The sequence below is a fragment of the Nuphar pumila genome, chromosome 13, assembly GCF_984573655.1.
Source record: "Nuphar pumila chromosome 13, dmNupPumi1.hap1.1, whole genome shotgun sequence".
In the NCBI taxonomy this organism is placed as follows: domain Eukaryota; kingdom Viridiplantae; phylum Streptophyta; class Magnoliopsida; order Nymphaeales; family Nymphaeaceae; genus Nuphar; species Nuphar pumila.
In genome coordinates this window covers 71,196,300-71,221,359 of record NC_143261.1, presented here as the reverse complement: position 1 = coordinate 71,221,359, position 25,060 = coordinate 71,196,300, and the positions used below count along the sequence as shown (strand labels likewise).

Below are 25,060 nucleotides of genomic sequence, written 5' to 3'. Positions count from 1 at the left end.
CCTTAGATTGTTTGAGCACGAAAATTTGTGAAACACCAATACAAGGCTTTACAACACTTCATTCAATCCAACAGCAGATATATATTGTAAATAAAATACATGAACACGTTCAAAAAAGTAGTGATATATGAACTAGAACACAAAGCTCAAACACATGAAAAAACATACATTCTTTTCAAACGACAAATTTAACACAAGAATGTAACAAAATTCTCATTCAATCGATTCCAATACTACGAATAAACACTAAATCGAGTGACAAAATCCAAGAAAGCAAACCATCAACAGGTTCTAGTGAAGAATCCGGCCAATGGGGAAGAGGTTGTGCCGGCGACGTGGTCAGCACTTCTTCACGCCAATAGCTCACAGTCAACAGCACATGGGTCGCTCCCAATGACGTCGTGCGGTCTGGCTGTTCGTCCCGAACGTGTTCACACATATATATACAGCGAGAAATCTGTGTCATTTCCCAAACACCAATTTTCTTGTCTTTTCTTCCCTCTGTTTTCTCCTCTCTCATTTCCTCCTTTACTACCAGGAGGTATGTAGGTGATGTTGAACGCACACAGACGTGCTCTGGCAATAAAAGAAGTTGACTCTGGACTTTCAAATCCATTGGAGCTTAAAAATTAAAGAGAAAAATACACAAAACAGGCCCAACTTTTTGCTTATTTACAAATGCACGCTTGACTTTTGGGATACTACAAATACATGCCTAGTTAACAAAAGAATTCCCAAAAAAGTTGGGCTCGTTTATTTGTAATATCTCAAAAGTTAGGCGCATGTTTGTAAATAAGGTAAAATTTAGGTGTGTTTTTGTAAATTTTTCAGAATTAAACTGGTACGCCACATTTTCCTTGTTCCCAACAATGGTAGGAAATGTTGACGCTGCTACTTTTCCATTTTAGTTACCACAATTACTCTGCAAAAATCATGTGGCCCAACCACAGTGAACACTGTGTGCCAGAATGTGGACACCAGGCATAGTCACACAAAATATCGGAAGTCAAAAGCTCGGGAGATTTTGAAAATTTTCATAAAATCTCGCATTTTTTATCAAAATCTTGACAATAAAAATAAATTTAAAAATATAAAAAAAAAATTATAAGAAAATATAAATAAAACACATTTAAAAATAAAAAACTCAGTGGTTTTTACAATAAATATCTGATAAAAATGTAAATATCACGATATTTGTCACGGTTTGAATATCTCGCAAGAAATTTCCGTTTTAAACTTTCAGGCAATTTCTAGCGATATTATCGCAAGATTTTTATAAATACGGCGATATTTGTCACAGAGGCACCAGCTGGATGGGGCATCACCCTTTTCAACTCATCTCGGTCCACACTGAATAGGGTCGAAATTAATGCTGTCGAACCAGCTGATTCACAACTCTCCTGTGCACTAAATGCTGCCACTGTTTTTGTGGGGTGCCTTCCCATTAAAGCCTACCTAAGTTCACATGGCATTGCTCAAGCTACTACTGTAGGTGACTGAAGCTGAACAAAAGGAGGTGCATCTGGTTTGGGTTATCTAATTAACTAATGATGCTCTCCAGCTACTACCCTGCAAGTAATTCGCCCCACCACCAATATGGCACCACCCACTCAGGTCCCCGGAGTGGCATCGGGCTTGGGGGAGAAGGTGCTGAACCCTTCGTCCCATGTTCGACTTCCAACAGATGTGTGGGTTCCTTAACTGGAACCAATTCAAACGGTATCCCATATCCAATATCAGCCCATGTTGAACCAATTTTTCATGCAAACCTGCCAGTGGATATATAGATTATAAGTTTTTTGAGAGATGAAAGTGGTGGGATTTGAGTCCACGTGACCAACGTCTTTTTGCTTTTTTGCTGGGGTTAGGCACAGGCCTACCAGTTATGCAATTATATCATTAGGTTTTGAACCTGCAACGTCCCATGACGTGGTTCAAGTGACCAAAGTCTTATCTATTAAGATAAGATATTTTTTTGGGTTAACATTATGAACAAAATTATATATATATATATATATATATATATATATATATATATATATATATATATATATATATATATATATATATATATATATATATATATATATATATATATATAATTAAATTTTTTTATAACTGTATGCACATAGCTTAATCAGGCTTATCGAGGTTATCTGAGCTGGACTGCCTTTTCAAGCTCGGCTCATTTGCGTGTACCAAGCCTGAACCCTTGTTCAAATTTAGCTCATTTATTTTTTAGAACGAGTTTGAGTCGAGAGATCCGGTCGAGCCCAAGCTAACTCGGCTCGATGCATCCCTAACCCCAACCAAACCATTTCCCAAATTTCAATGTTTAAAGTTCAGGCTTTCAGCTGTCAAATTCTAGAATGCACTATTTGCAAATTATACAAGAGGGGCACTTGGTTTTGGACCTTTTGATTATATATCGTATCATATATATATATGTTCGGATACGCACATAAAGAAATTATAGGATTATTATACTCCATTATAAACTTTTGAGAGACAGCTGAATCCCTAGCGATGTGCAGAGTAAGTAGAGATGGTATCATGAATCTAGCTACCGATGCATCATTAATACACCTACACTAATTAAAGGATTGGTATTTTCCCTTCTTTTTTTAAACTATAAAGGATTGTTCTTTTATCAATATAGATAAGTAAACACAAGTAGCTGCTATAAGGAGAAAAGGAGAGGGAGAGAGAGGAAGCAAAAATGGAGAGAAGGGTTACAGTTTTCCTTCTTCTTCTGCCTCTCCTTCAGTTCATCAAAGGACTCACAGGCCAAGAGCTTGTGCCGGCATTGTTTATATTTGGCGACTCATTGATAGATGATGGGAACAACAACTATATTCCATCGATTGCTCGAGCGAACTACCCACCTTACGGCATCGATTTTGGCTTTCCGACAGGCCGGTTTTGCAATGGACTTACTGTGGTAGATTTTGCAGGTATTTGAGATGACCATCTCTACTTGTATGTAATGTTTTTCAACAAGTCTTGTATCTTTCTATTGTGTAATCGACTTTTTTTTGTTTAATGTAGCTCTGGCATTGGGCTTGCCCTTTGTGCCACCTTACCTAAGTCTAAAAACAAAAGCCACCAATGATATTCTCAAAGGAGTGAACTTTGCATCAGCAGCAGGAGGGATCCTCGACGAAACCGGCAAAAACTATGTACTTGATATATTTACGACTTTTTTCTCTTTTTTACTGTGAGTCTATGACCTTACGTTCTATTTTATATGCATGACTATAAACAAAAAACACCATGCTGAGAGATTATCCTACATAGGAAATCCTCAATTTAGATATTTCAGAACCAAGCAACGAGCACCCTATGATTGGCTGTCAACAGATATATCATATTACACCAAATGACATCTATGTTTGAGATGGATGGCCCTCAGCATTGAGAGCATTGGATGCCAACTTTCAAATTTGTTGTTCACTAACCATAATTCATGAAAAAATTGAACAAATCTTGGGGTCTTTTTGCAAGCAATTAACTTAGCGAGTCCCCTGGTGGGACTGTATAAGATCTCCTGCATGACCCTTAAATTGTTTTGTCTTTGAATATATATATATATATATATATATATATATATATATGTGTTGGAGAATTCTCTCTCTCTCTCTCTCTATATATATATATATATATATCTTGACAGAGATAGCTGCCTATCCCTAAATATTTATATACATATACAGAGAGAGAGAGAGAATGGAATTTCTTTTTATTCAATTAGAAAAGGACCTAAGGTATTTTTGGTGGTTGACCTTCAAAACCTTCACAATTCCGTTTTTGTAAGAACAGAACTTTCCTTTCTGCCCACTTGCGTTTCATTTTTCTCTTCGCACACTCCATTATTTAGACACGGCCTCCACAAATACTTTATTTCAGTAATTCCCCCCAGTTTTTTTTTTAAAAAAAAGAGAAAATGTATTTCCCGCCAGTTGAGATGTTCTGCGTACTCTTTTAGAAATGAAAAGAATGCCTATGGGTTTGCTAGATCAGTTCAGAACCTTTTACCTTTACCTTTTGGTTAGTTTTTTTTTCTTTTTATTTGAAAGGCAAGCTGGGGTTAGTCCGATCCTACCAGTTATACAATATACCATTGGGATTTGAACTTGCAACGTCCCAACACAAGGTGAAGTGCACTAGCTGCTCCTACCAGACAAGCAGAGCCCCATTGGTGGCTAGTTTTTTTTCATATATAAGATTCCTCTTTTTTTTTCGAAGAATTAAGATTGTATGTAACATTCATTGCAATACTACACTGCATTATGCGTCCTTGAAAATGCAAAACCCTAAAAGTGGCTGCTAGCTATACGCCCACTATGGTGTTTTCATTTTTGAAATGCAAACTGGGGTTAGGCGAACCCCTACCAAAACAACAGCCGCCCCATGTGGCAGAGGGATTCGATCCTGGGCCTTTAGCTTGACACAGGACCCCGCTTGCCACTGGTATCCTACTATGGTGTTTGATCTCGAAGAATAGCACAATTGACATCATCCACTGCAATGTTGTGGATCAAGCCCCATAATAGTCAGTCTGCCATACCTTTGCTTTTTTTTAGTTAACAAAGTAAACCCTTGTCATTATGAACCATCATGTACCCCAAAAGTTGGCACCAAAACTTTCTGATTTCTCAGACATGAGTAATTAGCATTTAAGATTTTTATATTGATAGCTGCAGCCCTAACTTTTGGTGCAGTAAATGCTCAACCAGAAACAACTGCTAGTGTTGGTCGCGAGACCGAGCCCATTAACTTACATACTATATCGTGCATATTTGTATAGTTCAAAGCTAAAGTGAGTTCAAGAACCACCAATCATGTATAGCACTGTGCCTGATTCATCTCTCTCTCACACACTAATATTCTTGCTGCTTACCATCGAAAAAAGATTCAATGGGAACACCAAGCTTGGCTTGGTTGAGCGCTTCACTTGGCCAAGCATAAAAAATATTTGTTTGATTCGTGGGTATCAATCTCTAGTGAAAAAAAACTCTGTTTTTTACTTTTAATTTTGTTTACACATTTAACCCTCTAGATGTGATCTACATCTTGGTTTATTAAAAAATCTACCCTTAGAACATATTTTTACAATGTGTATGTCAGATTGTATAGAGGTTAAAAAAACCAATGGCAGACCATATACTGAGTTTACAACCCTTAAAAAAATATTTCTTTAAGATCCCTGCTATTTTGGAAGAGGAGATAAGGGCAGATGCACCTCTGACGGTAAAACCATTGGAGGCTCCTTGGATGCCATTCATCTTAAAAAATGAATGCCAACAGTGAATAAGGCTCATCACGAGCCGTTCATTTTAAAACATTCAGATGCCGTTCATTCGAAACAAGAAGAACGTTGGGAAAAAACGTAGGGCCCATCCAAATGATGGGCATCTCAATTACAGGTTTGGTTTGGATGTCGTTCATCTTGAGATCAACGGCATCCAAAGGAGCTCTGACGGTATTTTTAAAGAAATGAGCTGCTCCTATCACCATCTGAGCTCACGCTGATATGATCCCATCTCCTATTTTGACGTTGAAATATGTCCATGAGGTCAGATTATATCACATCGAGTGACCTTGCAATCTTTTGATATATTGGATAATCCATGTTGCAGCTCGTATGAGGCGGGTCAGCATCACACATGTAAATAATATATCTGACGTTCAGCATCTTTTAATGAAGTAGAAGCAGCCAGCAAGTGTTGACTTTTTGAGTTTTGACTCCTGGAAATGAATTCTGAAAATGCAGGTGGCTAGGGTTTCATTTAATCAGCAGTTGGTATTATTTGAGAAGAGCATTAATTTTGAGTACCCATTACTGTTCCAAGATCCCCAGGCACTGTCAAACTACTTGGCAAAATCAATATTTTTGGTGGCCTTTGGGAGCAACGACTACATCAACAACTACCTCATGCCCAAGATGTACGCCTCTAGCCGGCTTTACGACCCAGACACCTACGCTGCCCTCTTGGTCCAGACCTACGCCCAACAGATAAAGGTAATCTCCTTTTCATGATCTCATGAGGGCCACTGCCAACTTTTGTGCATTCTACTTTCAAGAACTTTCAAGGGTCTAGATAGAAGAACTAAGCATGGCGTTTGGGCCATGTTCAAATTGATAAGGAATCACAGACTTGAGAGCAATGTTGTCAGTATCGGTATAGACCTGAATCGTTTGGCCACTGATTCAGCTGTATCGGCCGATACTCAAGTGAATCGTTGTCGATTTTCTGTCGATACGATGTGTATAGGCCGATACGCACCGAATACTGATAACATTGCTTGAGAGAGAAGCCCAACCCAGCTGGGTCTTCCAAGATCCAGTGAAGCCCTACAGTTCCATACAAGGCTAAGTCAATTCCAGAGTTGGTTTTTTTATAAGTCTTAATTAACTCATTTAATAGGTCATATAAATTGGTCTCCAAGTCAACTTGCTATAGACTCGGATGATCCATGACTACAGTCTGTGTTTGCTGAAAACCCTCACTCAGGTCTATTAATTTTAATGGCGTCCGGAGTAGATTCAGTGATCAGCAAAATACTTTGCAAAGGTACTCAGCCCAACCACTGACTGCCACACCTTCCTTCAAAAGGGGGTCCACATCTCCTAGCTCCTTTAAAAATGCCGAGTACCTTGCAAAGTACTCGGTCCGAACACTTGAACCTCCTCCTTTTAATGGCTCTCTGTCTGTCATAAACTCATCTGTTTGGCTCACAAAAGTCTCAAACCACACCTCCCCCATCTCTCTTTTAAAGATTGCTCGTTTTCAATCAGTTTTGCTTAGGCTATATCCAAAAATGATAGAAACATGTTCTGGATAATCTAATTATTTCTTGTTTTGCTGGTGGTGTTTATGCAGAGGCTTTACAGTTTGGGTGCAAGGAAGATTGTAGTGGTTAACCTTGGGCCTCTGGGATGCATGCCCAGCCAACTTGCCATGGCTGACACTGATGGAAGATGTGTCGACCGTGTAAACCAGTACATTGTTGCATTCAACAGACACTTGTTCGAGCTAACAAAGAGCATCTACTCGACACTCCCCGGTTCCTACTTCGTCTATCATAATGTCTATGACATCTTCATGGACATAGTTTCCAGTCCTTACAAATATGGTAAGTAAGAGGAATGACACATACACATCTAGAATAGCTTACCGTTGAGGACATCACTCTTCTAGCCTTGGATGGGTTGACCTTTGATCCAAGAATTGATGGTTCGATTTTGTCGGCTTCACATGCGTTTGATGCAAGTCATAAGCAACATTGTTGTGACATGAGACATGCTTAGGACTGTTTCACTGCATATTCATAACATTTTCCATGGAGAAAGTTGTTGCTTTGACATTTTTCCTTTAAGGGGTGTTTGTTCAACACCCACCCAAATAAAGCCAGTTTCCCTTGAAAGGGAGGCCCATGAGGAAAGTGCTTTCCCAGGGAAGGTTTGAACACATTTTGATGGAAAAAGATTTTTTTACATTTATTTTCTTGAACCCACTACGTATTTTCCATGAATTATATGCGTTTTTCACCCCCTTATAGTAAAGAAGCCTCTCTTACAAGGAGCATTAAACAGATGCCCCTTACAGGCAGTTTATCGAGAAAAAAAATTGTCAAACCCCATGAGGTCTGAAAATTTTATGGAGAAACCTAAGGATGTCAATGGGTCTGCTGTAACACGATATCCAACCTGAATCCGAATCTGAATTCGGATTTGGTATTATTTTTTCATTGAAATCCGAATCCGATTAAAACTTGAATCCGACTAAGATCCAAATCTGATTAACTGTAAATATCGGATTTTAGACTAGTCGGATCTGAATTCGGTTCTATCTTTTTTCATCCGAATCCAAATTAGGTCATGTCAGATTTGGTAATGCATAGATCTGACCCGTTGACATCGAGAAACCTGTCTCTAAAACTATATATATAGTGATTGGTTCCTCCTAATGGTAGGAGGTGCAGACAGTCTTGATTTTTAACCTTTTAATTCTTTTTCTTGGAATTTAACCTTTGTGATGTATATGGTGTGATTATTAGTAATAAGCTTTTGGGTCATCCGATTATGGACATGTGAGCAGATTTTTATAAGGCTTCAAAAATCAACAACTCATTATTTTTATAAATTTAAAGACTCAAAAATTCATATTTTCTCATCTAAAAAACACAATCCAACAATTGATTCCTATCAAACAGGACACATTTGTCGGGTCAGATTTACCAAACATTGCTTGAATCATAAAAAAGTATCATTTTTCACACCATATGGACGGTTAGGTAGAACCAAATATATATATATATATAGAAAGAGAGGGAGGGATGTCATAATAGTGGATGCTCATCTCATCGAATCATTTATTAATTTTGCAAAGTCATTAGCGGCGGTCACGACCCCACTAATGAATTTTTGCTGCCACTGATCTTTGTGCGATCAGCGGCGGAACCCAGTCCGATAACAGTGGATGCACAACGCGCGTGCGTCCACTGTTACGGCCCCATCTATATATATATAACCCATGAGGTCCATTTTTTTGTTGAGAAACTTGTCCAAATACACTTTTCTAGAGGTAATCATATTAATACATGAGAAAAGGTGTGGGCCCCACTGTTTCTTTGACAATATAGTATTTCTTCTGACAGCACCATGCAAATGCATTAAAGACTTGAACTTGGAACACAACACCCCCCCGGCCCCCGGCGTATATTAATATTTACCAAACATGGCTGAGCATACTATTGTTGAAACACTGAAGTTAGTCACCTGGTCATGTTTAACATGATACCAAGCACTGGTTAAATTCATGCCATAAGCATGGAGCCAGAAACCAACAACAAAAGAGCTTCAAGTCAAAATTTTAAGTATATTTTTCTCAAGATGGATTGTGATGCACTGGTAATGATCAAACATATTTTGTTTGTGAAAAACTTCAGCATTCTGTATTACCAAAAATCAGTTTGCTGCTCTGAAATTTAATGGCTTTGGCTGATGCAGGGTTCACGGTAGCAAACAGAGCGTGCTGTGGAGTTGGCAGTTATGGTGGGAGCCTCACTTGCCTGCCCTTAGAGAAGCCATGTGAGGACAGGGATCAACATGTGTTCTGGGATGCCTTCCACCCAACCCAAGCTGTAAATAAGATTATAGCCCAAAGTTGTTACAGTGAGGCATCAAGTCAGTGCTATCCAATTGGCCTTCTGCAGCTGGCAAGGCTGTAAACAGACACTGGCCCACAAACAGTGATAGAGAGAGATTTTGTCTTTCCCATTATTATAATCAATTCCTGCCCTGAATTCAAGCTGCTCATCAATGTTCTAGTTTTTGTCAAGGTCTCTAACTGGACGGTTGATATTCATAAATATTTGTAGCCATCTTCAATTATGGAAGACTACCTCTGGCGCTTTCACATTTTGCTTGCCACCTGCCATCTTGTTCGGTAGATTTAATGGCACAAAGTATGTAATTCAATTTGTATGGACGTATCTGTTTCAATCATTCAACATCCATTCATTTTCGTTAATAAAGATTAGCTGTTTGGGGGTATATATACTTACACAACATTAAATACTCTCTCTCTCTCTCAAAAGCAGGAGTGAAAACGCAGAACCATCAGTGACTGCGAAATGCCACGAAAGAAAATGCAGAATCATTCACCTAGGAGTCCGCTCTCTAAGATTAAGGACTTTCTTTTTCTTAGAGCAGATGAATTGATGCTACACATCCAACGCCGACCCTCAGTGAATGGGTGCCAAGGTACTCAGTGTCAAGGATCAAGGATCCAGATCCAACGGGACCAGGTTGCCTAATGTGATCACAAGCCATGCGAAACCTCCAACTCATGAGAAAACCCTAGAGAACGGCCAGAATAAGAGAGATCACAGCAAGGTTTCTATTCAGATAGTAAGTCTAACCAACAATCTCTTGTATTTTAGAAAGGATTCTAAAACGTTGAATCCTTCTCTGAGAGGGTCTCTTGATAGAGATATGATTGGTTGCCTTGAGGAGAAAGCAAAGGACATTCCAACCTTTGTAAATGATTAATTTATAAATAGAATGCACCTTTCTCACGGTGAATTGTAAAAGAGAGGCCTTACCATGGACGTAGATCTATATGCATCAAACCACGTAAATCATGTGTGTTGTGTGTGTTTGGTTTGATCCAGATACTCTCATATGGTATCAGAGCGAACACCAGCATCACTTTTGTAGTTGGTTTTCAGATCATTTATGGCAAAGGCAATGGCAACAATCCTGGGATAAGTTTCTCTGTTTTCTCTTCTTGCTTTACCCGAACCAAACAGTTTTCAATATTTTTTTTGTAACAAGTTGAATTATGAGATTTTTGCCCTATAGGCATCACACCCTCTTGATGGATATATTAATGGCTCAAATCCAAAACTAGAGAACCTTGTTAGAGATGGCAAGACTGTTCCAAATATATTGTGTGGAGAAGGCATGACTAGCTCTTCTTGAGCTGGATCATATCCGATCTTTAAGTGAATCTATCCATACACAAGTTGTTGGGTTGAAAACTTCATACGAGGTATGGAAAACTTTATGGGAAGCATATGCTGCCACTCTCCTACAAGAGTTGCAATTAAAAGAGCAAATTCAATGCTTAAAAAAAAGGCAACAAAAATGTCAATGACTATATTAGAAAAGCATGAACTTTCCATGGCAGGCAAGCCTATTCAGGGCGATGTACATCCTAAGAGGGCTTCCGATGGAATATAACTCTTTTTGGGTCTCTTTATCTACCCAAGAGTGCCCGATCACCATGACCAAACTTCACAGCCTTCGCTCATGAGCCTCACCTTGATGATGATGATGATATTAAATCTGACAATGCACATGAGAATAATATTGCTCAGAGGAATAATCAGAGGTTCAATCGTGGCAATACTCAACAAAGTCAGTTTAGTAGTCGTGGTTGGTTTGGTAGCCAACCACCTTATAACAATTAGGGTGGTCGATTCAGTGGTGATTCTAATGCTTCCAGGCCGCCTGTCGAATGTCACTTTTGTGACAAGATTGGACACACCGCAAGTCTAGGTGACTTCTTCAAGAAGATGGTCATTCCGTTCCCGCTCATGCATATATGGTTGCAGCATCTATTGCATGGTATCCTAACTCAAGTGTATCTCGTCGCATATCGTTTGATCTTAATGCTTTGTCAATTCATTCAGACCGAACCGACAGGGATGGATTCAGTCAGAATTGTTAGAGGCACAAGTTTAGAAATAGCTCTGTAGGACTGAAATCTGGCCTTTTGAAAAACCTTTTTTTTAAAAGCTTTTAGAAAAATATTTCTTTTAAAACTAACTTCGAGATATGGGGTCCTTGATTGTACTATTCTTGGGCCAATGAGACTTGGGCCTCAGGGCCCCTGGGCCAAAAAAAAATTTAGGGGCCCATTTTTAATAGGGATTCCATTTTTAATGGCGACCAAAAACAGCAAAAAAAAATTTAAGGGCCCCAAAGAAATTGGAGGTGTTGCCCTCGAAGTCCTACTATTAATAGGGGGCTCAAAAAATTTTGAGGCGCTGCCCCCAAACTCTTACTATTAATAGGGGGCTTATTTTTAGGGAGCCCATTTTTAATAAGGGCTCAAAAAATTTCGAGGCCCTGCCCCAGAACTCCTGCTATTAATAGGGGGCCCATTTTTTCCCTCCACCTCAGGCCCCATAAAACAAAGGTACGGCCCTAGCGACAAGGGATAATCTGATTGAGGCTGAAAGTTTCCTGGAAAATTTGATGTGAAAAGCCTCCTTGGAACACCTGTGTAATAAGCCTAGAGCAGGGTAGTGGACACACCCAAGGCTAAAAAAAACTAAAACAGTGTGCAAGTTAGTGCAAGTAGGTAGGAAAGCAAATTCACAACAAAGTAAACAGAAGAAAAATATGAGAAGATACTTACTCGGGCTTCATGAAGCCATAGCCCTCACTCAATGAACTAACGAGTTTCCCACTCGACTGCAAGTTTTGAATCCGACAGTCTCCCTTCTCTAGCTGGAGTTCTCATGTGAGAAGGGCAAAAAGCTAAGCTATTGTAGTACTTAAAATTTTTCTATGAACTACATAAGAAAATCCTAAGAAAAGTAGGAAGCAATCCTAAGTGGAGGAGTGTCGGTTATCCTACCTTTTTCCTAGCTTCGAAGCTAACCAAGTAGAAAATCTATCTTAGAGAGAGCTACCTAGTCTAAAGAGAAGAGGAGAAATGGGGACTTAAAAAAAAATGTTGGGAGTGGTCATCTCAAGAGGCCACCTCTTCTTTTGGCCAATGAGTTGGCCACTCTTGGATTAGCTACTCCAAGAGGCCACCTCTTATTTGGCTAATGAGAAGGATCCAAACTTGGGTGGGTTGGACATTTTAAACCCAAAGATAAAAGAGATCCAAAGTTCATATTCAATGCTAGACAGAAAAAACTAACTATTCAAAATACCCCTACAGCCTCTAGTATCCAAAATGGATCCTAACGGGTACTAGAACTATTCGAATTCATAAGACCTATCACCTAATTAAAAAAATAAAAAAAAAATGTTTCTATAGTTTCAAAAATCCTCAAAATTGAAACTACGCTAGCTAAAAAGGTTTCTCAGATATTAATGACAAAAACACATAAATACATAAATGTAAAATGAGAAAAATACCCTTATACCCAAATGGGTTTTTTTTTACTCGAGTGTGCACGCATATGCTTTTTTGAAGCAAGTTTTTCAATGGTGGATTGTTTGGATCGGCCTCCAGCTACTTGCATGCATCAGATTGATCAAGATGCACTCCATCACCAAATCAGTCATATTTTAGGTTCATCTTGTAGATAGATGCATATTAGATTCATAGGTTATCCCACAGATTGATAGAGCAATCTAAAACCCATTTAACGAGCACATAAACTATCATAAGCCTAATCTTTTTCCAAAATCATCTTTGTGAAGCAAAATCATTCAATGTCTTTCAATAAAAGTTTAAAATATCTCAGATCTTTTTTGATGATTTTGTCCTAACATCAATATATTTTGGTTTTTTTGTGTTTTTCATGAGTTTTGGTAGTTCTTACTACCAAACTTAATTTTTCTTAGGATTTGCGCGTGTGGCATGTCTTTTCGCAATGCCATCACCCCAACAACCATGATCAAAAGTCCCTGATATGACTTATCCCTATTCAATGGAAGAGGAAAGGCATGAGATCTTGAAGAACGATCGTCACACTCTTCACAAATTTGAATCTGAATCTTGGATCTATTTTCTTAAAAAAAATTTATGAAAAAACTCTATTTTTTAGCATTTAAAAATTCAAGATTCACAGTCTTATAGTGAGGCAATTAATTCACATGAATCAGTTGACTGGATAAAATCTATGAATGAGAAAATTGAGTTCGTTAAAAAAAACCAAGAGAAATTAACAAATCTACCTGAAAAAAGAAAAACCATTGGATGTAAATGGATATTAAGAAAAAAATACAAGTTTGACGGTGGTATAGACAAATTTAAAGCTAAATTAATAGCTAAAAAAAATTCTCAAAGATAATGATTAAACTATGTTGATACATATTCACCTATTGCAAAATTTGCCTTAATAAAGATAATCTCAGTTAATGTAGCATAATATAATTTAAATCAACATTGGATGGATGTCAATACTGCATTCTTAAATGGTGATCTAAAATAAACTAGTTTTATGAAACTGCCTGAAGGTTATATTGTTAAAGGCCAAGAGGATAAAGTGTATAAGTTGAAAAAAATCTTATACAAAATTAAAAAATGACCACGTCAGTCGAAGTGGGCAACGAGTCGAGAAGCCCGATGGGCCAAGCTGACCCAGCCTGCCATGGGCTGGGTTTGGGCCAAGGTTTTAGGCTCGAGCCCTTTAGGTACCGGGCCAAAACCCGACCCGTTATATATGTGGGTTGGGCTTAGGCTGGGCCTGAGCCAGCCCACAGGCTACCAAGCCCATTAAGAACGAGGCCAAAACCCCACCCGTTAGTAAACAGAGGACTGAGCTCTAAACGGGCCTAAGCCAGCCCGATGCTAACCTCTACACGTCAATGGTATTTGAAATTTCATAAAGCAATTACTTGTAGACACACAAATTTTGACCAAGTCATTTTATGTCCTGAGTCGCGTACCAAAATCTAGTGTTTTCTCACTAGAGGTTGGCCTTTCTACGAACTTGAACTATATTTTTGGCCTTCAAAACTGTATCGGTACAATTTTTATCCAACATAAAAATTAAACTAGAGGTTTTCATATTTTCAATAAGCCAAAAATCAGGTCGATCCGGTATAGGAATCAAAAGTTATGACTAAAATAAGGTGATTTGTTTAGTAAAAAAACCTATCTTTTAGATAAAATCTACTTTCAGTGCATTTTTTACTAACAAAACTATCAAAGATGAATTAAAGTTTAGGATGTAAGCTTTTTAACACATCAAAAATTACTTCAAACAGACATCTGAATATAAAGTTATGGCCAAAACAAGTTGACATGTCGGGCCTATTTTTGTTCAGAGTTATAACGGTAATTAATTTGTCGTTAACTCAATTGTCGTTATTACTTTCATGATTTGTTGTTATTACTCACTCATTTTTTGTTATTACCTTTTTTTAATATCTTGCATTTTGGATGTCGACAAGCTTCAAAGATACATGCCGAGGCTCATTTTTTGTTAGTTTTTGACAACCAAGGACACACCCTCTCTTAATGGCATTTATTAAAATCAAATCTTATCCCCTAATCATTTTTCTAAGATCAAATCTGAGCCCTAAGTTTAAATTCTTTTGATTTTAGCCCTAGATCATATCTTAAATCTTGGATATGTAAAAACATATCCAGATCTACTTAAAAACCTATAAATAGGAGTCATTCTCCCTATTTGAAGAATATAAAATCAAACTCTCAAGCAATACCACTCTGCAGAAATTCTTTCATGGTCTAACCTGGCCTAGCCTATTGAGCCTACCTCACATAGCTTAGGGTTCAAATCACCCAACTTGCCCTTTTTGGAGATCGAACCTAGTCGAAGTGTTGTTTGTGCTCCCATACACTCAGCGATCATAGAGAAGGCTACCTAAGCTCGTGGTAAGTTTGGTTTGCTTATTTTGTTGCTTATTTAAATTATTTTATGCATTTTATAAGTTTAAATTATTATAATTTTCACATATTTATTGTTTTCTTTATTTTTTTCTGAGTTTTGGTGGTTCCCACCACCAAAGTCATTTTTCCCTAGGAATTCATGTCCCAGGTATGCTCTCTTTTCACAATGCAACTTCAACAACGATGATGTCCCTGATCTGGCTGATCGCTACTCAACGATGGAGGAAATGCTCAAGCTCTTAAAGAACAGCTTCTCACAATCTTCTCGAATTCAGATCCAGATCTCAAATCTATTTTCTACATAAAGTTCCAATGGAAAAACATGTATTTTTGCTTTAAAAAATCAAGAATCCAAAGAATGGCTATTGCAATGGGACCATTTATGTGATCTTAAGATCGAAGTTGCTGGGATAACATTGCAAAATTGGTACCCCGTTTATGTGTTTTTCAGATCTAGATCCACCTTGGATCCAAATCTGCATATCCTATTTTTTTTGTTTTTTTGTTTCTGACACTATCGCGGTGACAGAGCTATATCTTAGTATTTGTATATCATTTTTTTTATGTTCTTGTACTCGTTAGAAAGCTGACAAATGTGACTATGTTTCATATGTTCGAATCAATTTTAGATTTTGTCTCTATGACCTCTAAAAACATCATTAACAATAAAAACTAGTCATTTCAGTGATTGTTTTTTCACCAAAAGTACATGTTCTTTTATCTGTATCACAGTGATCCAACGATGAAAATGCATGTTTTTGGATCGCAGAAAAATTTAGATCCATATCTAAGCTTGTCTAGTTTTGAGTCAGAATCGAAAACTTTGCTAGAGTGCCAATTTTTTCATTTCAAAATCTGGCATCAGTACTTTCCCAGTTTTATAAAATAGTCAACCAGACAGCATTACCAGAGGCTTATCTCCCCAGCTGCTCACCAGATCGTTGTGATCTTGGTGGCATTGGAGAGATAACAAACTCCTCTCTTTTTGTTATTTTTTTATATTTTTTGCACAAGACCAAAAAATAGGATATAATGCCCAGAATAGGCATCCTGGTACCTGCTCAACACCTATTTTAGGAGTGATTTTAGGGCCATATCTCAACACCCATATATTGGTTTCTGGCATGCCATATGTTGTTTGAATGATATTTTTTTTTTGCTTTCTTTTTTCTGTTGGGAGTTTGTCCATATTCTACCAACTTTTGAGCTGAAAACAAATAGCAACATTTGTTGTTTTCTTGACTTTAGAATTTAAAAAAAAACACCTATCTTTGGATCCAATCCAATTTTCTTGAGTTTCGAAGCCCGGGTTCCCATAACCCGTGCCTACATCCTATCTTTTGTGCTTTGTGTTGTGTTTCAACGTGATATATCTTTTTGGATACAATTCATATCTGGATCCAAAATCTTATTTGTTTCATTTTTTCGCGTGGAAATTATTTTGGATACAAAACCATAGTGTTTTCTCACATGATTTTTTTATTTTCCTGTGTAAAAACAATAAGTAGATTGTGTGTTTGCTTTATCGTTTTAGATTTAGCAAAATAATCTAGAAAAATTTATTAGAGATTTGCATCACACTTAGAATTTTCAGAAAAATCTTAAACCTCCAATAAAAATAGGAAATCATTGTGCGTGAAAACTATAATACCTACAATTTTTAAAGGTTTAACAAATTCTTTTATTCAGATGTGTGATTTTTGAAGTGAGCTTGAACCCCATAGAATTTGAGTCGAATTTGAATTAGATTCGAGGTCCAAAAGCTCGATCAATATAAGATAAGGATTTAAATCCTTTGTTGGTTCTGGACACTTATCCAAATCCATGCTCAAATGGTGATTGGATCCTTTACGTAGGTATGGATATTATCCAAGTGAATATTTTTAATGGATACAAATATTTTTTATAGATCCAGATATTAATCTGAATCCATATTTCATATATATATATATATATATATATATATATTGGAAAATATTTAAATTATTTAGGGGCAAAATAGTAATTTCATAACCTATCAGTATATTTCAGGAAATAATTAAATTATCTAAGGGAAATATTTTGGGATATTGATCTCTTTTATGCATTACATTGTGGTAATTATGCCAAAATTTTGGTTCCATTATGCTCTATATAGGGGAGGTTTTATTAAAAAAATTGTAAGCAAATTTGGAATTTTGAACTGCTATAGGGGAGGTTCTATTGAAAGTTTTATAAATATTTTTGAACAATTATAGTGGAAGTTCTGTCAAAAATTTTATAAATATTTCAGTAATTTCAAGCTGCTATAGAGGGAGTTATGTCAAAAATTTCAAAACCCCTTTTGGATATTTGAGCTATTACAAAGGAAGCTTTGTCAAAAAATTTATAATAATTTTTATAATATAGAGAAGGTTCTGTCAAAAAATATTTTTATAAAAATCCTCAGATTTCCTAACAAGCACAGAGGAGGATCTGGTAAAAATTGTGTGAGAATCTTTAAATTTTCTAAATTGTATAGAGGAAGTTTCTTGGAGTTTTGAATTGAAATGAAGGAAGTTATGTCAAAATGATAGGATAGGTATGGTTTAAAATTCAGAAGATTTATAAACATTATTGTTAAAAGATAAAGCAGGTACTATCCCAAAGTTTTTGAGAAATTTAATATGAATTTAGAATAAACTTTGCCCAAATTTTTAGAAAACCTCAAAATTTTGGCATCCCAAAAATGTGGTAGATGTCTCTTGTTATTTTTAAAAAAAAAATCTAAAATAGAAAAAGAATTCTCAAAATGATTGGTATGAATTATTCCTGAATTTTTGAAATCATAAACAGTGAGACGAAATAAGAAATTTTGCCTTGTTTGAGCTTAAAGAGCTCAATTTGAATTTAAATGAATAAATTCTATGTTTGGAAATTAAATTTTGTGTTGCATGATTTGCTTAAGCCATGTGCGCTAACCTAGGTCTCTGAAATTGCTCAGAGATCCATTCATGATTGAAAACACATAATGTGATATGTTTAAATTATGTAAATGTAAATGTTGCATCATTTGTAAAAAGTATTTATGAAAATCAAATGTGATTAAAAGATTTTAAATGCAAAATATTTTATGAAATAAAATAATGTTTTGTGATATGAATTCATGCTATTTATGTTAAATTTCAATTTTGAGCAATTATCTCATATTGATGCATTTGAATAACATGAAAAGTTTTATAGATATTGACCCAAAATAATAAATTATTGTATAAATTGAGCATGAAGCACAAAAGATGCTTTGTAATGTAAATTATGCTAATTGTGATGATTTCTACATATTGACATATTTTGAATAAGAATGAAAAGTTTTATGGATATTGTATAAAAGATACACTGAATTGTGTAGATGTAAATGTTGTATCTTTCATGATAGTCATTTTTTAAATGCATAATGTGATGCATAAATGTTTGAGAAAGCAAAATTATGCTTCATTTGTGAATCCATAATATTTAAATTGTAAGCATGTAAATTTTGAAAATAAATATTGATGCATGTGAATTTTGAAAATGCATATGAGTTTTAAAATTGTATATTGAGTATTGACTCAAAAGTGCAACTTATTATGATATTTGAGCATGTTGCGTTAATTATAAAAAATGGCATGCATTGAGAAATTGTTCTCTAAAAGATAAGAAAAATTGTACTAAATTATTCAGAGCTTGCCACAAGAAAAAATTATGAACGAGTGAGTCAGTCAAATGTGAACCAGCGTAAACACCAATAGTATAAGTTTCTAATATTTTACTGTGAGGGTGTTATATCCAAGATCAAGTATTCTGATTAGAAAAATGTTATTCATATGCAGATAGTCGCAGAGGGATATAAACTCAAGACCAGGTAATATGGATATTGAAAGGTTAAAATGGACCTTATCCCTCAACCACGGGTAGTTAAGGAGACAAACTCGGCTAGCAGAGTTGGACAGTTCAACCATGTACATGTGTGTTAACAGTGCACTGTGATATTCCAATGGAGTGATTCTTTGACGAAGAAATTACGGACACTTGGTGCAAGCACATGGGCAAACATAAAGAAAATAAAATGTTTGAGTATATATATCCTGAGAAGTGTAGGTTGATTGCCTATAGTTTCGACCTAGTTGGTGGTGTCTTGGTATATTGAATCAGAATGATCATTTAATTTGTTTGTGATATTTGCAAGCATGTCATTTAATTCAATCATTTAATTCAAAAACAATTTAAGATTGAAAGTTATGAATATGTTCATGCATATAGGATAGGCATGTAGATATATAATTAATTATTTATTAAATTGATTATTGTATTCCTTTTTTCTTTTTCTTTCTTACATGATTTTTTTACCACTTTTTTTTTTCTCCTGGCATTCCAATCATAAAGAATGTGGGATGTAAACAATTCTTTATGATTGTTAGATTATAAAGGATTGCGAGATGCAAGCAATTCATTATGATCATTATAATTAGTTAGATTTGTTTTGATTTAAGAGATTGTGAATGAATGCATAATATATTGTGATTGTGTAAAGACAGAATTGAGATAAGTTTGATTAATGTATGCAATGTTATCTATGAGAATTGGGGCATAATTTGCCCATACTAAAGACCAGATAAAGGTCTGCTAGTACTTACATTGACATTAAGTTATCCCACTTGTTTTTATTAAAAAAAATCAGCTTCACAAAGATTAACGGACGAACGCTACAATACACGATGATTCAATTGATATTTTGGTATAGATTAAATTAATTTGAACTGTCTCTAAGTCTTTGTATTTTTAGCTTATATAATCTCTTATATTCATTCAATGAAATGAAATGTTTTCGAAACAACTTTTGTGATTTTTCTTTTACTTGTAACAATTCCGAAAATCAAAGCAGGTTTATGTTTTAAAATAGCTTTTGTTGTATTTTAAAAAACAAAAAAATAGTAAACTTTTAAGTCTCTAAATTTTTGGGGCATTATAAAAGCAATGTATTGCTTCGTCTATGCTGTCAACATTGTACCCTTCTTTTGAGGACTTTGATTGTAGAGACTATTTTTTTTATTGGATTTTCAAAACCATGCAATTCGTCCTATAATTTAGATCTTCGGATCCTCTACTAGTACCAGAAGCCTACAGCTTGGGTATATCAGTGGCGGATGAAGGAACCGGTAACCCCCTTGCAGTACCAAGAACTTTAGTTTGGGAATATCGCGAAAGGTCTGGTCTGGAGAAAGCATATATAATATGCATTTTTATGATGTAATATATACAATATGTAAAAAATATGTAATATGTAAAACAAACCTATATGAGCCAAGCTTGCCATGTTCGTACTTGGCTCATTTACCTAAACAGGGGCGGCTCAAGAGAAGTTGAGGCCCTAGGCATATTTCATTAGAGGCCCAGATTTCTCCATATTTTTTTCAGCATGAAGCCCTTAGCATGTGCCATGTTTCATTGGAGGCACTCAGCATGTGAAATATAGGCAGTGGCCTCAAATCTCAACGGTCAACCGGCCTCATAGCTTGGCCCACCGAGCTTATTTTTTTAGCCTAGCCAAGCTTCTCACGGACCGAGCCGAGCAGAATGGCAAGCTGATCATCTCTATTCCCAGCCCTAGGTTCAGGATGAGGTCATACCCAACCAGTTGAGACGCTTAGTCACTGCAAGTAGAGGTCTTGCTGGGTGTTTGGGCCAGGTCCAACCAAACTTTCTACATTTTGTGTGAGATTTTGGTACCTACAAGGCAAGATGATTTTAGGCAGACTTTGGGTTTACCAACCCAACTTTCCTACATTTTGAGCGAGAATTTGGTACATAAAAGACAAGCAACCCATTGAACTAAGATTCTGTATAGCATCAAGTTCTATCAGTGCCAACTTTGAGTGTAGAAAACAACAACCAGCTCTGTACTTGACTAATCTCATTGAGATAATCTTGGATTATCTAATCATTTCACTTTTTTTTTTGTAGTCAATTTTGGAAATAGACTCTGTAGGTTTTAAAGCCACTTCTTAGCTGAGACAATGTGACCTTTACCAACCTATTTGTTAAACTCAACCTGAGTGCAACCACGACTGATACCTAATGTGATCAATGGAAAATAGATCAGCCAAACGAAAACAATGCATTTTAGTTGTACATTTAAAATGTTTGATTAAGAAGTCATAGGTAGGGAACACACTTCTCATGTATTGCTTCTAATCCTTGGTCCACCACTCATAGGTAGGGGACCCTCACTTCTTAATTATATATTGCTTCTACTCTTTGGTCCACTGGGACGATATTGTCATGTGGGGCAGACCTCACTTTTAGTGTACATGGTTTCAAGCCATTTGGCTTGGTCTTGCATGGTTTTATTTGAATGCAAGATTTGGGTCTCTCCAAATGTTTTAAGTACTTGGTTAACATTATCCAATTAGTGTGTCTGGCCATAAAATTCTTGAGTTTAGAATCAAAATGCCAGACACGTCCTCAGACTCGATGCAGATGTGATTTTTTTTTTAACTAAAACAAGTTTGGCATAATAGAATGGGACCTAGGCTGCGCTAGGCAAGTGGTCTAGGTTCAAATTCCATGGGCATCACCCCTTGCATAATCCTTCTTAGGAAGTGAGACGACTCTCTCGGTGCATAAACCCAAAGAGTTTTACACTACCAGGACAAGACTGTAAGAACAGCAGGCAAAGCCAACACTGCTAGGTCTTTGATCCTACGGTGGTTTCTCCATGTAAATATATATATAAAAAAAAAGGACATGGATATTTTTTAATTTATAGTTGAGAAGGCTTAAGTCGTATCACATTGAAAGGGGCATTGGTTCCCACCTGTGCGGTTGGGCCAACATAAAGAAATGTGACTGAAAAACCACTGGACAGGTCCGTTAGCCAATCTTATTTGGCCACCTATGGTTACAGTCCCACCCATTAGCAAGCATGAGTGTGATTTTAAAAATTCTGAAAGTTCTAATCCAGCGTATATAATAAGTTTTGCTATGATGCGCTCCATTAAAATATGCTAGTGGCAACGTGTTCTCATGGGTGAGGCAGAACTTGGCCCAGAGATTATGCGGTGCAGCTAGCAGTTCATATTCTGATGGGTAACTTGGCCCAGAGATTCGGTGGTGCAGCTAGCAGTTACATATTCTGATGGAGAACTTAGCCCAGAGATTCTAAGGTGCGGCCAGCAGTTTTTATATATATATATATATGAGTGATTGGTAGCTGCTCATAGGTAGGTGCCAAATGAACATGCTAAATGGGGTTTTCAGCCTGACAGTACAGATGTGATCTATGTACACATGGGTGGTTTTTATAAGGTTCAAAAAATCAACAGTCTAAACTCTTTGTAAATTTTTTAGGCTCTAAATGTCATTTTTTTCATGGGAAACACATTAACCAGGTGTGGATTCCTCGTAAATCGACCATGCCAGACACATTTATGGGGTGAAAGGGTCATTTACCCCTTATTATTTTGCACCGTGCAGCTTCCAATTTCTTTATATATATATATATATATATATATATATATATATATATATATATATATATATATATAGGTTTTAATATTTGTTACTAATGAGTAGAAATTATTATTTTCTTCAATTTTTTTTATTTTTCATAGATCAAATGTTATAAATGCGATCTACAGGAAACTTGTTTTGAATCATGTGCCTATGACAAGTATAATCCATTGTTGACAGTACTTTCACATAAATATGTTTACATAAGCCAGTTCATGGCTAGGCTCAGTTGACTCAAGCTCAGCTCCTCTAGTTACAAATAGATAACTTCATGTTGAATCAGCCGTCCATCTTCGATTTCTAATTCGATGAACGGAGCCGACTGGGAGTCCAACAAAACCTCGAGTGTCATGTGGGCGTACTGCCACCTTTCCTTTTTTCTGGTATAATAATCGACGTGAGGGTGTTGTGTGTTCTCTCCCGAAGACACATTGTTTGCTACCGTGCGTGTTCGGGGGTTCGAATGAGCACCACGTATATAAGCACGTGGGGCTCGTATTCCTATGTGTGTCGACATCACTTAGCATCGGAGTTCGGTGCGGTTGCAAAGAATTAAGTACCCTTTCCTGTTATTTTCGCCATAAAATGATGGTTCAAGAAAATAACAAAAATGTCCTCCATTCAAAAAAAGAGAAATGACGGTTCGAGAAAAGGATAAAAATGTCCTCCAACCAGAAAGTCGAGGATGATGTTAACTCTTTAAAGTCCAAACGTTTCATTTTTGCCCTAGACAGTAAATTTTTGCACCATCTGCTGTAACAGGAGTTCCCTTTGACGATGCACCCTTTACCATCGTCTGCTGCCGTTGGAGCAGCCTTTGTCGTCGTCTCGATTCCAGGTTCCTGCCTTGGTTTTTAGCTTGTGTTACAACACATTACCGCCTTCTCGTTCCTGTCTTGTGTTATAAAACATTTTCGGGTTCGCGATCGACTGGTTTGATCATTGGTGGGCGTCATAGGGGCATTTGTCGGTCATCTCTTTTTACAATCTTTTCTTCTTTTTCGTTGTTGTTAGGCAGTATGGAAGAAAGCAATGACGCACAAACATTCCAACAAGTGCCATTAAGGCATCGTGAATACATTTTCATGTCATCATGCTATTGTTGAAGAATGTATGTCATCATGAGTGCCATTAAAGCATTATTTTGTTATTGCAGGTGGATCTTGTCCTTTCGACGGTTGGAACATGAAAGATATTTATAAGACGCTGAGACCTGTTGATAAGAATGCTTATTTACAGATGCGAGGAAGGGCCTCTACCTCATCCAGTATCGTCCATTTACTCAGTATATGCAATGTATCGCAAATCGCGGTTATAGTAACATACTACTGATTTGTGAGATGCTGTTTTGTTTGTTAATATCGATTTGTAAGTTATTATGCTGAATTTTTGTATCAATTTGAAATATATTTTGTGATATGTATATCGATTTGTAAGATATTATGTGTTTTGTAGTGTCAATTTGTAAGTTATTATGTTGATTTGTGTATCGATTTATAATATATTTTGTGATATGTATATCGATTTGTAAGATATTATGTGTTTTGTAGTGTCAATTTGTAAGCTATTATGCTGAATTGTCGTATCGATTTGTAATATATTATGCGATATGTATATCAATTTATAAGATATTATGTGTTTTCTAGTATCGATTTAAAACGTGTGCGTGCGGAAATACATTGTTGTGCGCTTGCGGTGGCGATTTTCGTATTCAAATCGCTGCTCATTTAGCGATTTCTATTGAAATCGCTTCATAATGTCATAGATATAATTAAATCGTTGTCACGTGAATCGCTATTATCAACACACATATATGACAAATTGTTTCTTTTATTGGTATGGTAAGTAACAACTCGATGTATAGTATAAGCAAATAAGAAATCAGTGTTGCTTTTATATTGTGATTCATTCCATCGTTTCTTGACTTGCTTAAGCTTATCGGTATTCGTTTAATGCAAAATGATATCTTGCTTATGACAGTGGTGAGCTTATCACCTGGTTGCAGTGAAGATGATTTATCTCAATCATTGGAAAGTTATGAAGAAGTGAATATGTGCACTAATGATGCATATGATAAGAAGAGTGCAGACATTGGATTCACTCTTGACTTGAATGTTCCAGCAAAAGAAATGCAATTTGATAATGAGGTAGACGATCATGACAGTGCACTTGATAAAGGTGCAGGCACTGAGAATGTACATGATAGTACACTTGACTCTGTTCCCGTAGAAGGAATGCAGTTTAATAATGAGGAAGCTGCATATAAATTTTACAATGATTATGCCTTAAAACTTGGTTGCAGTGTTAGAAGGTATTCTTTGTCAAAAAATGCACAGGGTGTCATGGTGAGAAAGACATATGTTTGTTCTAAGGAAGGTTGGAAGAAGTCAACTGGAAATCCAACAAGGAGCAAGCCAGATTCAAGATGTGGATGTCCAGCG

The 25,060-nt window shown here is 36.4% G+C and overlaps 1 protein-coding gene across 1 annotated transcript; it reads left to right on the top strand.

The window, feature by feature from the left end:
- The first annotated feature begins 2,719 nt into the window (after nt 1-2,719).
- Nucleotides 2,720-9,234, top strand: LOC149818661 (GDSL esterase/lipase 7-like). Its single transcript, XM_089986271.1, has 5 exons — nt 2,720-2,954; nt 3,049-3,179; nt 5,774-6,022; nt 6,885-7,137; nt 9,014-9,234. The coding sequence occupies exons 1-5, from the start codon at nt 2,720-2,722 to the stop codon at nt 9,232-9,234; spliced, it is 1,089 nt and encodes a 362-aa protein (XP_089842397.1).
- Nucleotides 9,235-25,060: the final 15,826 nt, after the last annotated feature.